The 16,852-nt window shown below is 44.5% G+C and overlaps 1 protein-coding gene across 2 annotated transcripts in view; it reads left to right on the top strand.

The window, feature by feature from the left end:
• The first annotated feature begins 271 nt into the window (after positions 1 to 271).
• The window catches only part of LOC126155701 (uncharacterized), a 134,160-nt gene continuing 117,579 nt past the window's right edge, over positions 272 to 16,852 (top strand). For both annotated transcript variants that reach the window (XM_049916257.1, XM_049916249.1), the window contains exon 1: positions 272 to 412. In XM_049916257.1, the coding sequence (XP_049772214.1) occupies positions 332 to 412 (81 nt within the window). In that variant the 5' untranslated portion in view covers positions 272 to 331. The remainder of the gene's footprint in view (positions 413 to 16,852) is intronic.

Below are 16,852 nucleotides of genomic sequence, written 5' to 3'. Positions count from 1 at the left end.
TGCACTATTTTAATCATGTAAAAATTTGTGATCATGCATCATCTAAGGATTCCAAACAATTAGCACGACAAATTTCATATTATAAAACATTACGGACCGCATTTGCTATTCGCACAGCAGAAAGTTCCTGGAAAACAGGAAGAAGAGAAAGACCACGTCGTGCAGATATGAGCTTCAAGGACTGGGCGTTAGTTAACCGAGGCACTGGAGCGTGAGGTTCACAGGTGGCGTGTGGTGAGCTTTGGCGCGTTTAGCAGGGCAGACGGCCACGCGATCACGCGAGGCTGCGGCCACAGCAGAGCAGGCAATACGAGCTCCAGTCGCGTCCAGCATGGAGGCCCGGGCGATGCTCGCATTGGTCGCGGCGGTCAGCTCCGCCGCCAACCTCGCCTCTGCAAACCTCGCCCTCGCGGTGAGTCTCCACCATCGTGCTTTATTCCACTACGCGATGCACCTACGTCATCCCACCGTTTCGAATTTACATTGTTTCTCCCTCCTAAGGCAACATTGTCATCATCGGAAGTCACGTACATTGTGACTACCGTAAGCGTGATTCTCGTCCATCTAGGGCAATACCTACTTATTTCGTGTTTCATATTTTTCGACACAAGTTCCTATTAGAGAAATATACTGATCAATGAATCGTCTGTAAGGCACTTACTGTTAGATAATCTTAGTCGAGATAAACATAAAACTATGGTGAAATTGTAGTTGAAGCTCAATAAACCAGAGATATTCTCTGTTCAAGAAACTAAGTAGTAGGAACTGACCAGCTTCTAGACGTGATGCTTTGTTACAAAAGTAATGAGTAGGAAATAAAATCAGATTTTGCTGCTCTCTTTCTCTCTCTCTCTGTCACATATAAACATCGTTAAGGTGTGTTTACGCCTGTGCTGCTTGCCGCTAGTCGTCGTGCGGCTGTAACTCGCCACACACCGAACTAGAGGCGCCCAGTGTGAACAGTGATGTGAATGGAATCACTAGCATGCACATTGTTAATGCACATTTTTAGCCCCTGCATGCAGTACTTTTTTAGGCTTCTGCTGAGGCCTTTACGACTTCCGTAACGGCTTCGAGGCCTACGAAGTCCCCACCTACGTCACCCCCAGCAGCAATCCGCTACTTCAGCATACATCCAGCGTTTACTAGACTGCGTCATCCGATTCCCTGCTTTTCGAGAGGCATATGTAACATCTCCCCAAACTGTTTTTGATTAGTCTTTTTTTACGGCGTATTTGGTACTAATGTGTTTGTAAATCGTAATTATGTTCCAGAACGTCGTTGGGGACTTTTTTATTAATGACACAATGGACGAAATTTCCAAGTAGCCGTAAGATAACGTTGTGCATTTCTGGAGGAGACGAGATATTTTGTGGCAAAAGTATGGTATTAAACGTTACGTCGCGGCCAGCAGTCCTTTTTATTAAGGCTATTTGGTTTCGTACATTATCCCAGACAGTTTACTTACCGTTGCATAGGAAACGATGATTGGTAGTTAACTGCATTACATGTCTGACACACGTTTGTATTCCTTAAACCGATAGAACAAAGTCTGTCATTCGTACAAACGATGTCATTTACAGCCTTATACCACGCGCCTTGTACATCAGTGGACGAGACCTTATTATGTACATTCCGCCAGATGATTTTCCAATTTTGGTCTGGATACTTGAGTTCCATCGTATTTCGCCATTCGTTAGTTGAAAGACGATTCGTTATATATCTGCCAGTTCTTTTGTGTTTGTCGTCGATGAATCCATCCAAGTAACTGAGCTCTAAGTAAACCTGTCGGGTATGCTTTAATTTATAATTTATTCTACCTATATGTACAGGTGGTTTCAAACATTCCCGTTGGAGTATCTTGAATAGTTGGGATGTGATACTATTGTGATTGTTCTCTATCAGTTCAAGTATTCATTCAACAAATAGTGCCGTGTTCATGCGACGTATGTTGATCTACCCCAGTCCTCGCTCTTCAGGTCTTAGGATGAGATTACCCACAGCCACTCTGAAAATCTCGCCCTGCCAGATGAATTTGCAAATAATTTTCATGACGTTTATTGATATTTCCTTAAGTATTGGAAATATTTGCCCCACATATATAGCTTTGGAGAATACAGCACAGTTAATCACTCTGATGTTTTGTATCCAGTTTAAATCTCTGATACTATTCAGAACTTAAGCCCCTCGGATGTTCGCTAAAACCTTCCGCCAGTTGAAGGTTGATGTTTTTAATAGGTCTCTGAAAAACGTAAAGCCTAACTCTTTGTGTATGTCAACCAACTTCGCCCACTCTATGTCTACGTGTCGAAAACCGTTGAGATTTAAAAACGAGTTTTAGTATCATTTATTTTCGCTCCTGTGGCGGTGCAGTAGAGCTCGACCAGTGCTGTCATTCTTTGGATATCCTCGTAACTTCTAACAACTACTCCGACACCATAGGTGTGAGCATTGGTCACTCGACTTTCACCTGAGATTGTTATGTCCCCTAGCTCGTTATTCAATCGACACAGTAAAGGTTCTGAAGCTACGATGTATAAAAGCATTGACAGTGGACTTCCTTGGGGAACGCCACTTTTGACCTCTATGGGTTTCGTATAATGATTGTTGATGATAATTCTTGTTTTTATTCCCAGCAGGAGATTTACTTAGACAACAGTAAAACTTTCTGTAAAACCCATCTGTGTCATTGTGTTGACTCTGTCCAAGCCTTTCGAAAAATCAATGAAGGCAGGACCGGCTGTTGCAGAAGAAGTCGAAAACAGTCCGATTATATCCCTATACTCACAAACCGTTTTGTGTGTGTGTTGGGGCTTAAGGGCGCTCAACGTCGAGTCCATCAGCGCCCTGACACACATTAAAAGGAACGAATGTGGACAGACCTAAAGAAACTGTAGCATACACGCAAAGAAAGCAGGAAAAGAAGGAAAATACTACATAAGAAAGTAAAACATAGGGAAAGGGAAAACACAGACACAAGAATGCCACAGGAAATTGTCATTGGCTGGACACTTACATAAAATATGGGGGAGCTTGTCACACAGTGAGCAAATTAAGATCCTAAAAATCTTTGTAAAAACAGTTGACACGGCACAGAACTTTAAAACTTCAAACCACATTCGTCCGAGTATTGCCTAAAAGAGATGGCAGGTCCGCTGGCAAGTCAGCCGCGGCCCGATGGTCAGAAAATAAAACGCAGTCCAATAAAACGTGGCGCACAGTGACCTGGACGCCACAAGCACCACACATTGGAGGGTCCTGCCACTGGAGCAGGAAGCCATGCGTCATAGGGCTGTGACCTATCCGAAGCCGAGTGAGGTGAACCTCGTCCCGTCGACGGGGCTGAAAGGAAGTACACCACACACGCATTGTGGGCTTCACTATTCGGAGCTTATTGTCAGTCACTTCCAGCCACTCAACCTCCAACCGACGCATGACTCGTGAGCTCAACAGCGAGGTGAGTGCGTGCAGGGGGATAGCACACTGAGATACTTGTGGATCGAGACATGCCTCCTTGGCTGCGAGATTTGCCCTTTCATTCCCAGCGATGCCGACATGCCCCGGAACCCAGCAGAAAGCCACTGCCTTCCCAGATCGCTGTAGTTGGAGGAGGGCATCCTGGATGGTCTGGACTATTTTATCTCATGGATACAAACGTTGCAATGAGTGAAGGGCAGTTAGTGAATCGGAACAGACAAGATATTTCGGACAGGAAGAATGTCTCATCTGCTCCAGTGCCCGCGAGATCGCAGACAATTCTGCATCAAAGACAGTAAAAGTCTGAAGCAGTCGGACCTTGAGGACACGATCCGGAAAAACAGCAGAGCAATGAACGGAATCCCCTTGTTTCAACCCATCTGTAAAAACAGCTACATAGTCGTTGTGCTCAGATAAAATGGCATAAAATGCTGTATTAAAAACGGTGGCAGGAGTGCAATCTCTCTTGTACTGCAATAAATCTAAAATCACTCCGGGCCTCTTCAGTAACCAGGGTGGCTGGCGGTTAAAACCCTGGATTTGGGGTTGTACAGACTCCACACTGAAGGACTCTAACTCACGTTGCACACGGATCCCAAATGGCAACGTAGCCCGGGGACAGTGGTGAAAAAAGGCGATCCAGAGGTGGATGAGCAACAAGATGGTAAGCAGGCGAGGTGGGAGCTGCAAGAAAGCCTGGCGCCCCAGCAGGAGCTGCCGCCGGATGGTAAGTGACGGTTCCCCAGTCTCAGCACAGAGTCTGGGTATGGGACTGGTCTGATAAGCACCCATGGCCAGTCGAATCCCAGCATGGTGGACAGCTTCAAGGATCTGCAAATAAGACAACCTCGCTGATCCATAAACTGTGCACCCATCGTCCAGCCGTGAGCGCACAAAAGCTTGATAAAACTATAGGAGACGCACCCTGTCCGCTCCCCAAGACCTGTGGCGGAGGAACTTGAGGATGTTCAGTGGGTTCAGGGTTCTGGATTTCAAGTCGCGTATGTGTGGCAGCCATGCCAACCTGGAGTAAAAAATTAGGCCCAGAAACCGCACTGTGTCTCTAAAATGTAGGACAGTATCCCCAACATACAAGGCAGCCAAAGTAAAAAGACGACATGAGCAATTAAAATGAACACAAACACACTTATCGGCAGAAAACCGAAAACCCGTCTTCGCAGCCCACTCCTCTAACCGCCTCACTGTTAACTGCAACACTGGGACTAAGGGACTTAACTTCTGTGTTCATCAGTCCCCTAGAAACTTGGAACTACTTAAACCTAACTAACGTAAGGACATCACACACATACATGCTCACGGTTGAAACACTGGAGGAGGAACAGAAAACAGCAAAGTCGTCCACAAATAAGGAACACTGTACTGGACTCCTCACTGTAGACGTTATACTGTTGATGGCTATGGCAAAGAGGGTAACACTTAAAACACTGGCCTGAGGGACACCGTTCTTCTGCTCAAAGCAATCAGACAGTGTGTCACAAACTCGGGTCCGAAAAAGCCGCTGAGACAGGGAAGACCGAATGAAAATGGGGAGGGGTCCACGAAAGCCTCATTGATGCAGTTGTGCAAGAATACAGTGTCTCCAAGTAGTATCATATGCCTTACTGATATCAAAGAAGATAATGATACAGTGATTGACCGCTGTTAGACGGCATTTAAATTGTCGAAGAGCCGCACGCCTGTCCCAGATGTTTGAATGGCACTCTTCTGTCCGCCGAGGAACAAGGCGCTGCTTAAGAGGACCAAAAGACTTTGGTATGGACAGGTCAGCAGCATGAAGGATCACAAGTGTGATGTGATCCACCCATTCCAGTACGCTGTTGTGGCGTTCAAAGACAACCAACCGACTGAACAGTGGCCAGTAAGCCCTGCCAATCATCCACGATGGCGGCCTCAGCTCGAGCAATGCACCATTCAGGAGATAAATGCGGATGGGGAAGTGATCGCTGGAATGAAGGTCGTCAGTGACCTCCCAGCGAACAGAGCCGGTGAGGGTTGGAGAGCTGAAAGATAGGTCAATGGCTGAGAATGACCCAACAGCAGCAGAGAAATGAGTCAGAGTACCAGTGTTGACGATGCACAACACTTGAGATGTTAGGAGGTTCTCCAAAACTCGACCTCGAGCACAAAGAAAAGTGGAGCCCCACAGGACATGATGGGCATTGAAATCGCCCAGGAGTAGAAATGGGCGGGGGAGTTGTGCGATAAGATCTGTGAGAGCCTCTAAGCTCACTGCATCAAAGAGGAGGTAAATAAAGGGAGCAAATGGTAAGCCTCCAACGTGAATGAATTTCAACTGCAACTGCTTGCAGGTCAGTATCCAGGGCGAGACCAGAGGAATGGTTGTCATTATTGACAAACACGGCGGCTCTGCCTTTGGCCCTTTCCCCAGTCAGATCATCTTTGCGATATAACGTATAACCCATTAGTACAGGAGCATCAGATGGTTTTAAATGCGTTTCCTGTAAACACAAGAAAAGAGGGCATTGCCGTGCTAGGAGGTTCAATTCCTCCACATGTGCCTGAAATCCATTCATGTTCCACTCTATAATGGGAGACATCTATCAGGGTGGGAGTCCCTTCATCCTCACTTTCTGTTGGGGAGGAGAGCCCACAACAGGTGGAGGCTCAGTTTTGGGGCGAGATGATTGCCCCAGTCTGACATCAACCTCCATCACCTCTGAATAGGAGTCGAGATAGACGTCAGAGAGAATGACATCAACATCAGCATACTGTATAACTTCAGTCTTCTTCAGCGGTTGAGTCTTTACCTTTGACTTTGGCTCAGATTTTCTGGCCTGAGGCGGCACTGGAGCCAAAACCTTAGAAGCAGTATGGGCTGAAGCAGCGCTGGGCAGAACACAAGACAGGACCTGGGAAGGGGCAGCATGTCAGCTTACACGGCCTGGGGCCTGGGGGGGGGGGGGGGGGGCAGCTGGCTTCACAGGAACGGCAGCAGCACACGTACATTGACAAACGCAGGTGCTAGTGCTGGCAGTAGCAACCTCCGTTTGCGTAGCAGCATCAGTTTTCAAGACTGGCTGTTTCAGAACGGAAGAAAAGGAGGCAGCGGACATGGGCGGCTGCATGGACTTGTAGATTTTCTTCGCCTCACCATACGGGATGCGTTTTGTGGTTTTAAGATCCTGGATCTTCCATTCCTCAAGGAAATCTCTGCGTTTCCTACTCCACACAGGGTGATTCCCAGAGCAGTTGACACACTTGGGAAGAGAGGAGCAACCAACTCCCTCATGGGCGGCTTTACCACATTTCCCGCAAGTGGATTCCCCTCTACAGCCGAGAGTAGTGTGTCCAAAGTGTTGTCATTTAAAACAGCGCATGGGGTTGGGGTAACCAGGCCATACACTGAGACGTAGGAATCCTGCCTTCACATGCTCTGGCAATTTGGTGCTGTTAAACGTAAGGATAAATGATTTAGACTTCATGAGAGCACCATACACCCGTTTCATAACGTGTTGCACGTCGAAAATTCCTTCCCGGGACCATTCAGCCTTCAGTTCGTCTTGGGGAATGTTAACGAGATCTCTGCAAATCGCAACACCCTTGCTGTAGTTCAAGGCGTTGTGAAATTCAATCGCAAACTTCCCAAGAAACTGTGCCTTGGAAGGTTCTGGACTTGCTGGAAGATAGATGTTTCAACCAACAAGGTTCCATTTCGCAAGCGCTTGACAGATGTTAAGGTGCCAGCAATGCCTTGTAAGCCTTTCTGTATATAAAATGGTGAAACGTTATCGAAAATCGCCTTCTTTCTTTTAATTATGAGAAACACATTCTGCGAAGCAGTTTGCATTCTGTTACTAGTAACTGAATCACGAGGACTGGCTACACGAGCCCTTTTGTTGGATTGGGTGTTAGAACCCACCAGCGGTCCACCCTTTCCGCTGGGAGGAGAAGAATAAAAGTTCGAGGGTTTCATCTCGGTCCCACGAGCAGCTATGTAAGTCCACCTAGACAGAGCCCGCGTGCCTAGGTAAGCCATATACAACTGAGGTTCGGCAGTTTCCCCAGAGGTTGCCCGCTAACGACTGTTCCACCTCAACAGCCATGCATCTCATCAGCGCGCAGCACACCTTGAGATTGAGTGGTTGTTTATAGAGGTTTATTCCATCCTCGCGATCCGGGCGGTCAAGCCAAGATCCACATTCCCTGAGACACACAACGTTCCACCGCCGCGCCTCATGGTGGTCGCTGAAGTATGCTCAGAGCTTACGGTGACAGGGGACTGGCGGCGTTTACCAGTTCCCAGTTCAGGAACCCCGGGGTCGCCAAGCCCATACCTAGCAAATGAATGCTAAGCCCCTGGGGGCCAGACCGTTTTAAAATTATTCGGACCAGGAAGATGTTTTATGGGAACCAATTACTGTATCCAACACTGGTCTACGTCTGTTTTTAACCACCCTCGCAATTATTTTATAGTCAGCATTCTTTAAAGTAATTGGCTTCGTTTTGGTTATGTGTTTTAGTTCCGTATTTCTCCCTTTAGAAACTAGAACGGTAATGCCCTCTTTTAATTCTTTAGGGATAGGAACTCCCTTCAGTGTTTCGTTAATAACCTCTGCACATTTATCAACAACTATGTGCCAGTATTTTAATTAAAATTCTGTAGCTAAACCATCAGGACCTGGTGACTTTTTGGAGGGTACACTTTTACTGATATCATCTAAAACGTCTGCGCACCTTGTGGCACTATTAAGATCCCTGTTTTGTTCCTTAGTCATGTGATATTCTAAACCACTGGTACGGAGCAGCTCTTTTACAGAGGAAGGGTTATACTGGTTGTCACTGTATGAAATAACATAAAACGTGATGTCCTTTGATACGTCAGAACACGGCAGTCTTCAGCTCGCTTTGTCGCTATAGAAGTTCTTCTTCTGTTTTTCTCATGTTGTATTAGTTGGTAGAGTGTTGTTTTTTCTTCTTCAGCTGCAGTCTGAATACGGGATTTTATTTGCAAACTCTCAGATTGTCTTCTTTTTAGACTAAGTATTTGAGCCTTGGTTTTGTTGACATTTAATCTAACTTCCTCGGTAATCGGTTGGTCATGAAGTTCATGCAAACAACAGTAATGAAATTCCTCCGTTTTTCTAAACCACATCACTTTTTCCCGTCCATAAGATATCAAAGTTGAACGAAGATTCTTTTTTGTACACCGTGTCCACCAGTCAATTGTGGACCTGTATCTACGACGCTGTCGTAGAGAAGCCTGCCACGTTCCTTCGACCTGCTCAGCGAGTGCAATATCGTTCAGCATATCAATATTTAATTTCCATAATGGACACCACCAGTATGTTAGCTTTTTTGGTAGTACAATACTACACCTCACAGCAAGATGACCCAAGAAAGAAGTAGGTATCAGTTCAACTGCACTAATTTTATGTGCTAAATTTGATATGACATATGTGCGGTCTATCATGCTTTGGGCATTATTGGTAAAGTACGCATATTTTACGGACAATGGGTATTTTATTTCCCAGACGTCCTTCCATTGCAGCTATTGCACTAGGCTCGCCAGTTCGGTGGAGTTACTGAAATCGGGGTGTTGATCTTTCCTGTGTATAGCACACTTCCAATCTCCACCAATAATAACTGCCGCAGTATTTTTTTAGTACATAAACAATATTATGTGTAAAAAAATTGGCCCTGTCACGTCGAGCATTGTTTCAGGAAGGAAACATTAACAACATTTACGGTGAAACACGCATCTTTGATTATGATTCCTTCCTTAACGAGGATTGCAGTGCCACATGCCCTTCCTGAGGCAACATTTAAAATTTCTATGTATCCCGCTATAGAAAATCTTTGGAATCTGACTTCTTGCAATAGCGCCGCCTCTATATTGGACTGATATATAAAATCTTTGGGAGCGGATGTATTTGTGTCGCTCTGTATCTAATTTATGTTTATAGCCGTGATGTTATGTGTTTGATCCACTATAGCAAGTTGATAGTCTATGGGTTACTCCGATTACACCATTCGTTTCGACATTCTTACGTACATTCATGTTATGATTCCGTAATATTCCATTTCATGTGACTTATTCAGAGGAATTTTATAGTTCTCAGTGTCGTCTGCCCAATGCAAACTTTTTTGCTTAGGATAGTGGCTTGTTTGAGATCCATTTTCTTCTTTGTTTCCTGAAGGGATCGCTTCTGACTGCTGCATGTATCATCAGCGGTGGTCTTGCTGAAACTCATCTTCAATCTTTCATGAACTCTTCCCATAGCAGCTGTGTCTTTCGCCGGTTAATCTTCGTCCATACTTCGAAACTTCTTCCCTGCAACTGGTGCCAAGCTCCCCAAAGCCGGATATGCGGTCCTTCCCTTTTTGTTACGTTTCCTGGATTTCCTGGGTGACCTCGACCGCTCTGGAGACGAAGCTGGGGACTTCTCAGAGGGCTCCGACGATGGGGTCGTCAACGGAAACCTCCCTTTTCCAGAAGATTCACGACTATCTTTCGCCATTCCTTGCAGGGAAATGTATTCCTGCTCTGGAACATCTGATACATTGGAACTAATTTCTTTCTCAGCTTTTGCTCAGTCGTGGTGTCGTTCCCAGCTCTGTTTTCCGTGACCCCCTGATTCATCTGGACGGCTGTAACACCAGTATCTGTCCCGTTTCCAGCTCCACCTTCGTCTTGCACCCCGTCATTGGTCGTGTGTATTACAGCACTGTCGTGTTGTTCTCCCTCGGCTGACGACTGTGTGGTCCCCAAATCAGATAAAGGTGGTTGTACATTCGAAACGTTAGAGGGACCAGCAGGAGCGACAGTTTCGTGTCATAAGTGACACTGTTTAGTGCATCATTGGCATTCTTCAGAGTCATGATTTGGATAACTGCAGGTTTAGAGGTGTCTGTAGTGTGGGTTTCAATCCCCTGAATCGAAGTTAAGTTGCCCCTGCGCCTCTGAAATCTGTTCCGTCGGTAGCGTATTTGTCACGGCACCCACCTACCTTAACTTAATTCGAACCAGCACTAATTTGCCACAGCCTGGGGGATGTTTCCAAAATGAGATTTTCACTCTGGCAGAGTGAAAATAGCATTCTGGAAACATCCCCCATTCTGTGGCTAAGCTATGTCTCCGCGACATCCTTTCTTCCAGGTGTGATGGTTGTGCAAGATTCGCAGAAGAGCTTCTGTAAAGTATGGAAGGTAGGCGACAAGGTACTGGCAGAAGTAAAGCTATGAGGACGGGTCGTGATTCGTGCTTGGGTAGCTCAGATGGCAGAGCACTTGCCCGTGAAAGGCATAGGTCCCCAGATCGTATGTTCAAGTGAATGAGTCAGTTATTTTTTACATGATTTGTGAATGGTCTGGGTAGGTCCAGTGCTTACTTTTAGTGTACATACTGTAAATTCAATAGAGGAATGGTTGTAATCATGTTGTTTAGTTTGACGATCTGCATTTAAAAGAAAATTACAAATGTTCGTTTTCGGATCGACATTTCAATGTTAGAGTAACAAAGGGCAATGCACAAATATTGTGTGTTCGCTCACAAGAAACACGTTGAAACAAGATATTTTAAAGTTATACGGTTTACAAAAAATGTTTCATAAAGGCAACGATGAATTTTGTCGGTGGGTGTTGATAAGTCATTCAGATGTGGCGCTATTGTGTGTATGATCCTAACGCTGTTCACTGATTGACACTTCACTGACACTTTTGATGATAGTTTATCTACAGGGGGACACTGTAATCTCTGTGTGGTGATATGTGGTGTGAACTGACGTGCCTCGCTGGTGTGAATTACCTCTAGTGCGTCTGCAACATGATCCATGGGCGTTCTGCTTTCTTGTCGATTTGCACTGATTGCGAGGTATGGCATGTCTGTTCACAAGGTGCGCAGCAAGGTAGAGCGTTGCATTGATGGGCAGTCTCACCTGGTGTTCTTCGCCGGGACGGATAATTGTTTGGTAAGAAAGTACACAGGTTTTATGTGGTGCAGGCAGTGAATATTAGGAAACCTATACTTCTTTTGCGTTGACGAAAAGTATGTTTATCGGTCCCTATTTCAGTCTTCGTGTATTTGAGTTTCAGCCATTGATTTTAGTGTTCCTAATTTTCTTGCTTCGTGATCTTCTGTCTCTTGTTAACTATTGTAATTAGATAAGGAATATAGGTCACTGTGAGTTAATTTGAATTTGAGGGTTGGTTTAGGTTTTGCTTGAGAACGGGGGCTCTGTAGTTGCCTCGGTTCTCGTTGAACGGTGTCAGAAGACACAAAACTATTGGGTTCGTGACGTAAAAGTCACTCATTAAGCTTTGATGGTGCTACAAGGTAGCGATAAGGGTTTCTTTTGCAGTGCACAAACTTCATGTGTGTAAAGCCTGCGTGCCACCGCAGGCAGGCTGTGCTCCTGTCAGTTTCTTTGCCATGTCATCTGCTGTCGAAGCCTTGTCGAACATGCCACCACTCTATAGATCATTAGCAAGCTGCGCGGGCCCAGTTGATGCCTGGGAGTTCGACGGCGTGTGTCCGCTGTCCCGTCACCTTTTGTCCGTGATGCGCTCGCCAGGAGCGGTTTTACCGTTTGCGTCCACACCAGCAGTTGGGCCACCCCAGCACCTGGCTCCTTTTGTCCAGTGTTACCTCGAACAGCTCGTTATGCTTGTGCCGGTCATTTGAATACCTGCACCCACTAATGCACTCAGTCTAAATCATCCATACCTGTATATGGAATTTAACATACACATAACCATCGTACATTACACTGATTGTCTATTGAGGATAGATGACAGTGCCTTTTAAGGCAGATGTTCTTGTTTAAATTATTATTTTAGCTTTAATTTTATGAGTACATGTACTTTATGCAGCTCTCATTTCCCCGGACCTCTGTTATGTGGGAGAAATATTTTTATTATGATATGCAGTGTACTCCAATACCAAGGCCCATGCCACATTGTAAATATCTGTCTACGCTACTTGTTGAAGTTGAACAATCAACAAACACAAATAAAACAAACGCACTGGCCAGTGTGTTTACTCTACTCTGATTTTACTTACTCCCGTTTTTGTTTCTATAACCTCAGAAGCATTCTTCCGATGTGTGGTTCTCTGATTGTGAAAGTTGTGTGGGTGGGAAACACGGTTAGTCATATTTGCTCAGTTGGTAATCCAGCTCTTTCTTGTTGCGATCGCCTTTAACTGTTTCTTTGTTTGGTACCTGCAGACAGATGAATCTTTTGCGTGATATTGTGATCACTGCCCAGTATCACGGCTACCGCAGTGAGATCTTGTTAGTACATTCTCTGAAGCAACAATTTTCGGAACTTCTGTGCCTGTAGTTGTCGTGTTAGCCATCTGTATTTAATCTTACGTGACCAAGTAAGTATAGCAAACATTCTGACACTAAGTTCCCACAAACTTATCAGATTTTACTGCGTTCATACGCCATCACGCAGATGAGGCGGCCATTATTAATCTTTCGTCTCATTAACCTCAATTAAGAGTTTTACTCTACATTTTCACGGTGCGTTCTTACGTAGTTTACGCTGAGCAAGCCACCAAATTATATTAACATCAACACTTCTAAATAACACGGGAGGCATACACATTTGTCTCCGTATATAATGCCTAACAAACCACACACTGGTGACATCCTGTACTCCCGCAAATTAAATATTTCTTTACAGTTTGTTGTTCCGAAAACTGTCATCGAATTTGTACAGGTAATCCTTTTATCACGCACCCATATCACTGCGAACATATTTAAAGAGAGATAGCTTTTCTTAAGTAAACTCAGTGGGATTGTTCTATCTTTTCCAGGCACAGATAATATGGGATCACTGAATGGTTTTGTACTTGCTGGTTATCAATTTAACTATTGTTCTTTCTACCACAGCTTAATTCTAATCATTTCATACCAGACTACTATTTCTGCTTAGTCTTTAAATTTATAAATAACCTACACAATGGACTCCTATTCTCCATTTACTAGTTTACCTTTCCATGTTTTCACTCCACGTATTTATATAGCTTACGTGATGTAAGCCAAATGACTCCCCCGTTTTAATGGACTCCAAATCCACTGCGTTCGCGTGTGCTAATCACCTAACCAGTACAGGTCAGTCATAGTCAGCGAATAATTTGTGGCATAGCCTCTTTTGTTTATTGGAAAAACGCTAGGATTTTACCAACACTCGGTGGCCAATAACAAATTCTCATTCATTTGCTTTGGTATCTGCAGGCGTCTCGCTCTTCTCTCCTGCCACACGAATGTTACATTGCGCCTCTGCTACGAGGGCTCTATGCTGTTGTCGTTTCCTTGGCGGGAAATCGACTAGTTCCCTTATTCTGTATGGAGCCTGTCTATTCTTCAGTATGGAGATTGGCGGTACCGAAGTGGTGCTATGGGGGAGTTCATTGATGACACCCTGAAACTTTTTCAGAAAGACATCCTACGTCACATGCCTTTTGCCACAGTATAGACGGCCAAGGCTCCCTGCGTCCTTCACTGTTCTCTCCTAAGGATTAGAACTGGGCCTAAAGCTACAGATGAAGACAGGTTTAATCTTACGTCTCCTTAATGTTCTCTTCGAAATCTCTGATTTATATTGGGGTCCATCATCTGAGAGAACAACTTCGACTGGTCTGACCTGAGTTAGTAAATCTTTAAGGAATGCTTTGCTTACAGTGCGACCCGTGGCTCTCTGAAGTGGTCAGCGTCACTTATATGTGAGTTCTAACACTACTAGACTGTATTTATATCCCATTGGCGTTGTCGGCAAAGGACCCATTAAATCTGTGGCCGCGATATGACGCAATTTCTTGGGTACTATAAGATACATTGGGGCTTGCAAAGATACAGTTGTCGTCTTTGCTTTTGTCACCTTTTGCTGATGGCCAATACTTCTCTTATCCTACTTTCCATGTTTCTGAAATAACATATCCCCTTCAGTTTCAAAAGACATTTACGAGCACCAAAGATTGCATAGCTTAAGTGTATGTACCAAATGAGTTTATTAATAACTTCTTCTGGCACACACACCACCCACAATGACTCGTAGACGTTTGTTCTTTAAAAGAGAATTGCCTTTCTAAGGAGGTAATTTTGGCGTGTATTTGCCTGGGCACGATCCCTCCATTTTTTCTCTATCTCGAGTAAGTTGGGATTTTTATCCTGCACTATCCTTATATTTTGCATCGTGGCAGTGATGAAGTTTTCGAATGCTACCTTTCGGAGGTAGAACAACGAATAATGTTCGTGTTCTATTTCTTCTGCTTCCTGCTCCGTTATGCCTATGGGTCAACGCGACAGTGCAACGACAGCGAAGTTAGTGGAACCTGGCACGTGCACGGTTGAGAATTCATACTCTTGTAGTGTAACAATCCAGTGTGACAGTCTTCCGTAAGTGAGTTTCGCGGTCAGCAGGAATTCAAGGGCTTTATGATCGGTATATACTTCCGTTTACCTACCGAAAAGGAAATACCTAAATTTTTTAAAGCTCCAAATTATGGCTGGTTCCGTTACAAAACAATATCTTTCGCTCTTCGTCAGAACTCTGCTCCAGAACGCAATAGTTTTGTGTACTCTCTTTCCGTCTTGCTCGTACTCCCGGAAAATCATCACCCCTAATCCTATCTTTCTCTATTCGTCGCCATGCAAAAGTCCTGAGACAAATCCGGGTGCGACAGTGTAGGAGCAGCAACAAGTGCTGACTTGAGAGCATGAAACTCACTGGCTGCGCACTCATCCCATACCCTCTGTCATCTGACAGAGGCGGGGTGTGGTCAAAGAAGTGATATAAATGAATTTTTTGTAAAAACTGGTTACTCCTAAGAAGCCCCTTAGTTGTATTCTAGTTATGGGAGCTGCAAATTCCGCAACAGCTGCATGCTTTCTGGATCGGGAGAGATCCCATCACTAATTATGACGTGACCAAGAAAGTGCAGTTGACTGCTCGCAGAACACAATTTACTAATATTTGCTGCTACACCACGTTGTTTTAGTCCGCCCAGCTATCCTCCCAGTAGTGTATTATGTCTTTCCTACGTATTCCCAGTTATGAGCACGTCATCGACATAACATGTGATTCTTCCATTGAGGTTTGAGCTTAATATGTTACCAAAACCTCTGATGAATGCTGAAGATGAAATACTTAATCCAAATGACAAACTTTGGAATTGGAAGCACTGTCCATATACAAGAAATGCAGTGTATCTGCGGCACGCAGGATCGAGTTCTATCTGCCAAATGCTTGATCTCATATCCAATGAAGCAAAAACCGTAATCTCATGGAATTTCTGGTGCAGTTCCTCTGACCGCTCAGCGCGATCTGTTTCTGGCACAATAATTGTGTTTATTTGACGCGAGTCTAAAACAAGTCGGATTCCACCATCCTTCTTCTCAACCACTCTTAAAGGTCTATTGTATTCGGATGTCGCCGGTTCAATGACGCCGACGTCAATCATTTTATCTAATTCTAATAAAACCCTGCCCCGGTATGACCATGGAATGACATTGGGTGGAACACGAAAATGTCTATGTTTCCTCACATTAAATCGGTATTGGTATTCTTTTATTACCCTGATTTAGGTAAAAAGACTTCTGCATTGTTGTGCTGTGCCAATTCCAGCCCCTGCTTATCGGTTGCGTGTACGTTCTTTAATGCTCTTACTTTTGTGTGGAATTCCTCATTATATTCTAGTAATTGCTCTCTCTCTCTGTCATAGAAGCTTCCTTACAAGTTTTCTTTTCACAGTGTATATTGTCCTTTCCTGTCTGCTGGTCCCTAAACTGCAATTTTTGGCAGTTTGCCGGTATTTGTGCCTTTATGGCTTTTTCGTCAAACCTGATAGTGATTTGATCATTTTCTCTCACTGTTAATTCAGCCCTTCCCAGATCTATTATCGCCTTTTGAGCAGAGAGAAAGTCAACACCGACAAATATGTCTGCTGTTAATTTTGGTATAACAAACAGATTTGAGGTAAGTTTATGTCCTTGGCATTCAAATTCGATTTGTGTCTGTTGTGAAATCTCTTCTGCTCTTCCCCATTAGTTTTGCCTGTCACCTTCAACTTCCGTACTGCTAGTGTTGGTGGATTCACAGAGTTCCTGCATTTGTTACATAGTGAGTCTGATATCGCCGACAGTTCACTCCCACTATCTATTATTGCAGTGCAGTTAATGTCACCTATTTTTATTCGGATCATAGGGTAAATTTCCGTTCTACCTTTTCGTCCTCTCTTCTAACAGCACTTTTCCTACATCTTCATACTTTAATATACACTCCTGGAAATTGAAATAAGAACACCGTGAATTCATTGTCCCAGGAAGGGGAAACTTTATTGACACATTCCTGGGGTCAGATACATCACATGATCACACTGACAGAACCA

This window comes from Schistocerca cancellata, chromosome 1 (assembly GCF_023864275.1).
Source record: "Schistocerca cancellata isolate TAMUIC-IGC-003103 chromosome 1, iqSchCanc2.1, whole genome shotgun sequence".
Classification (NCBI taxonomy): Eukaryota; Metazoa; Arthropoda; class Insecta; order Orthoptera; family Acrididae; genus Schistocerca; species Schistocerca cancellata.
Note: the sequence above shows the minus strand (reverse complement) of the source record. Positions and strands in the feature narration are given on the sequence as shown.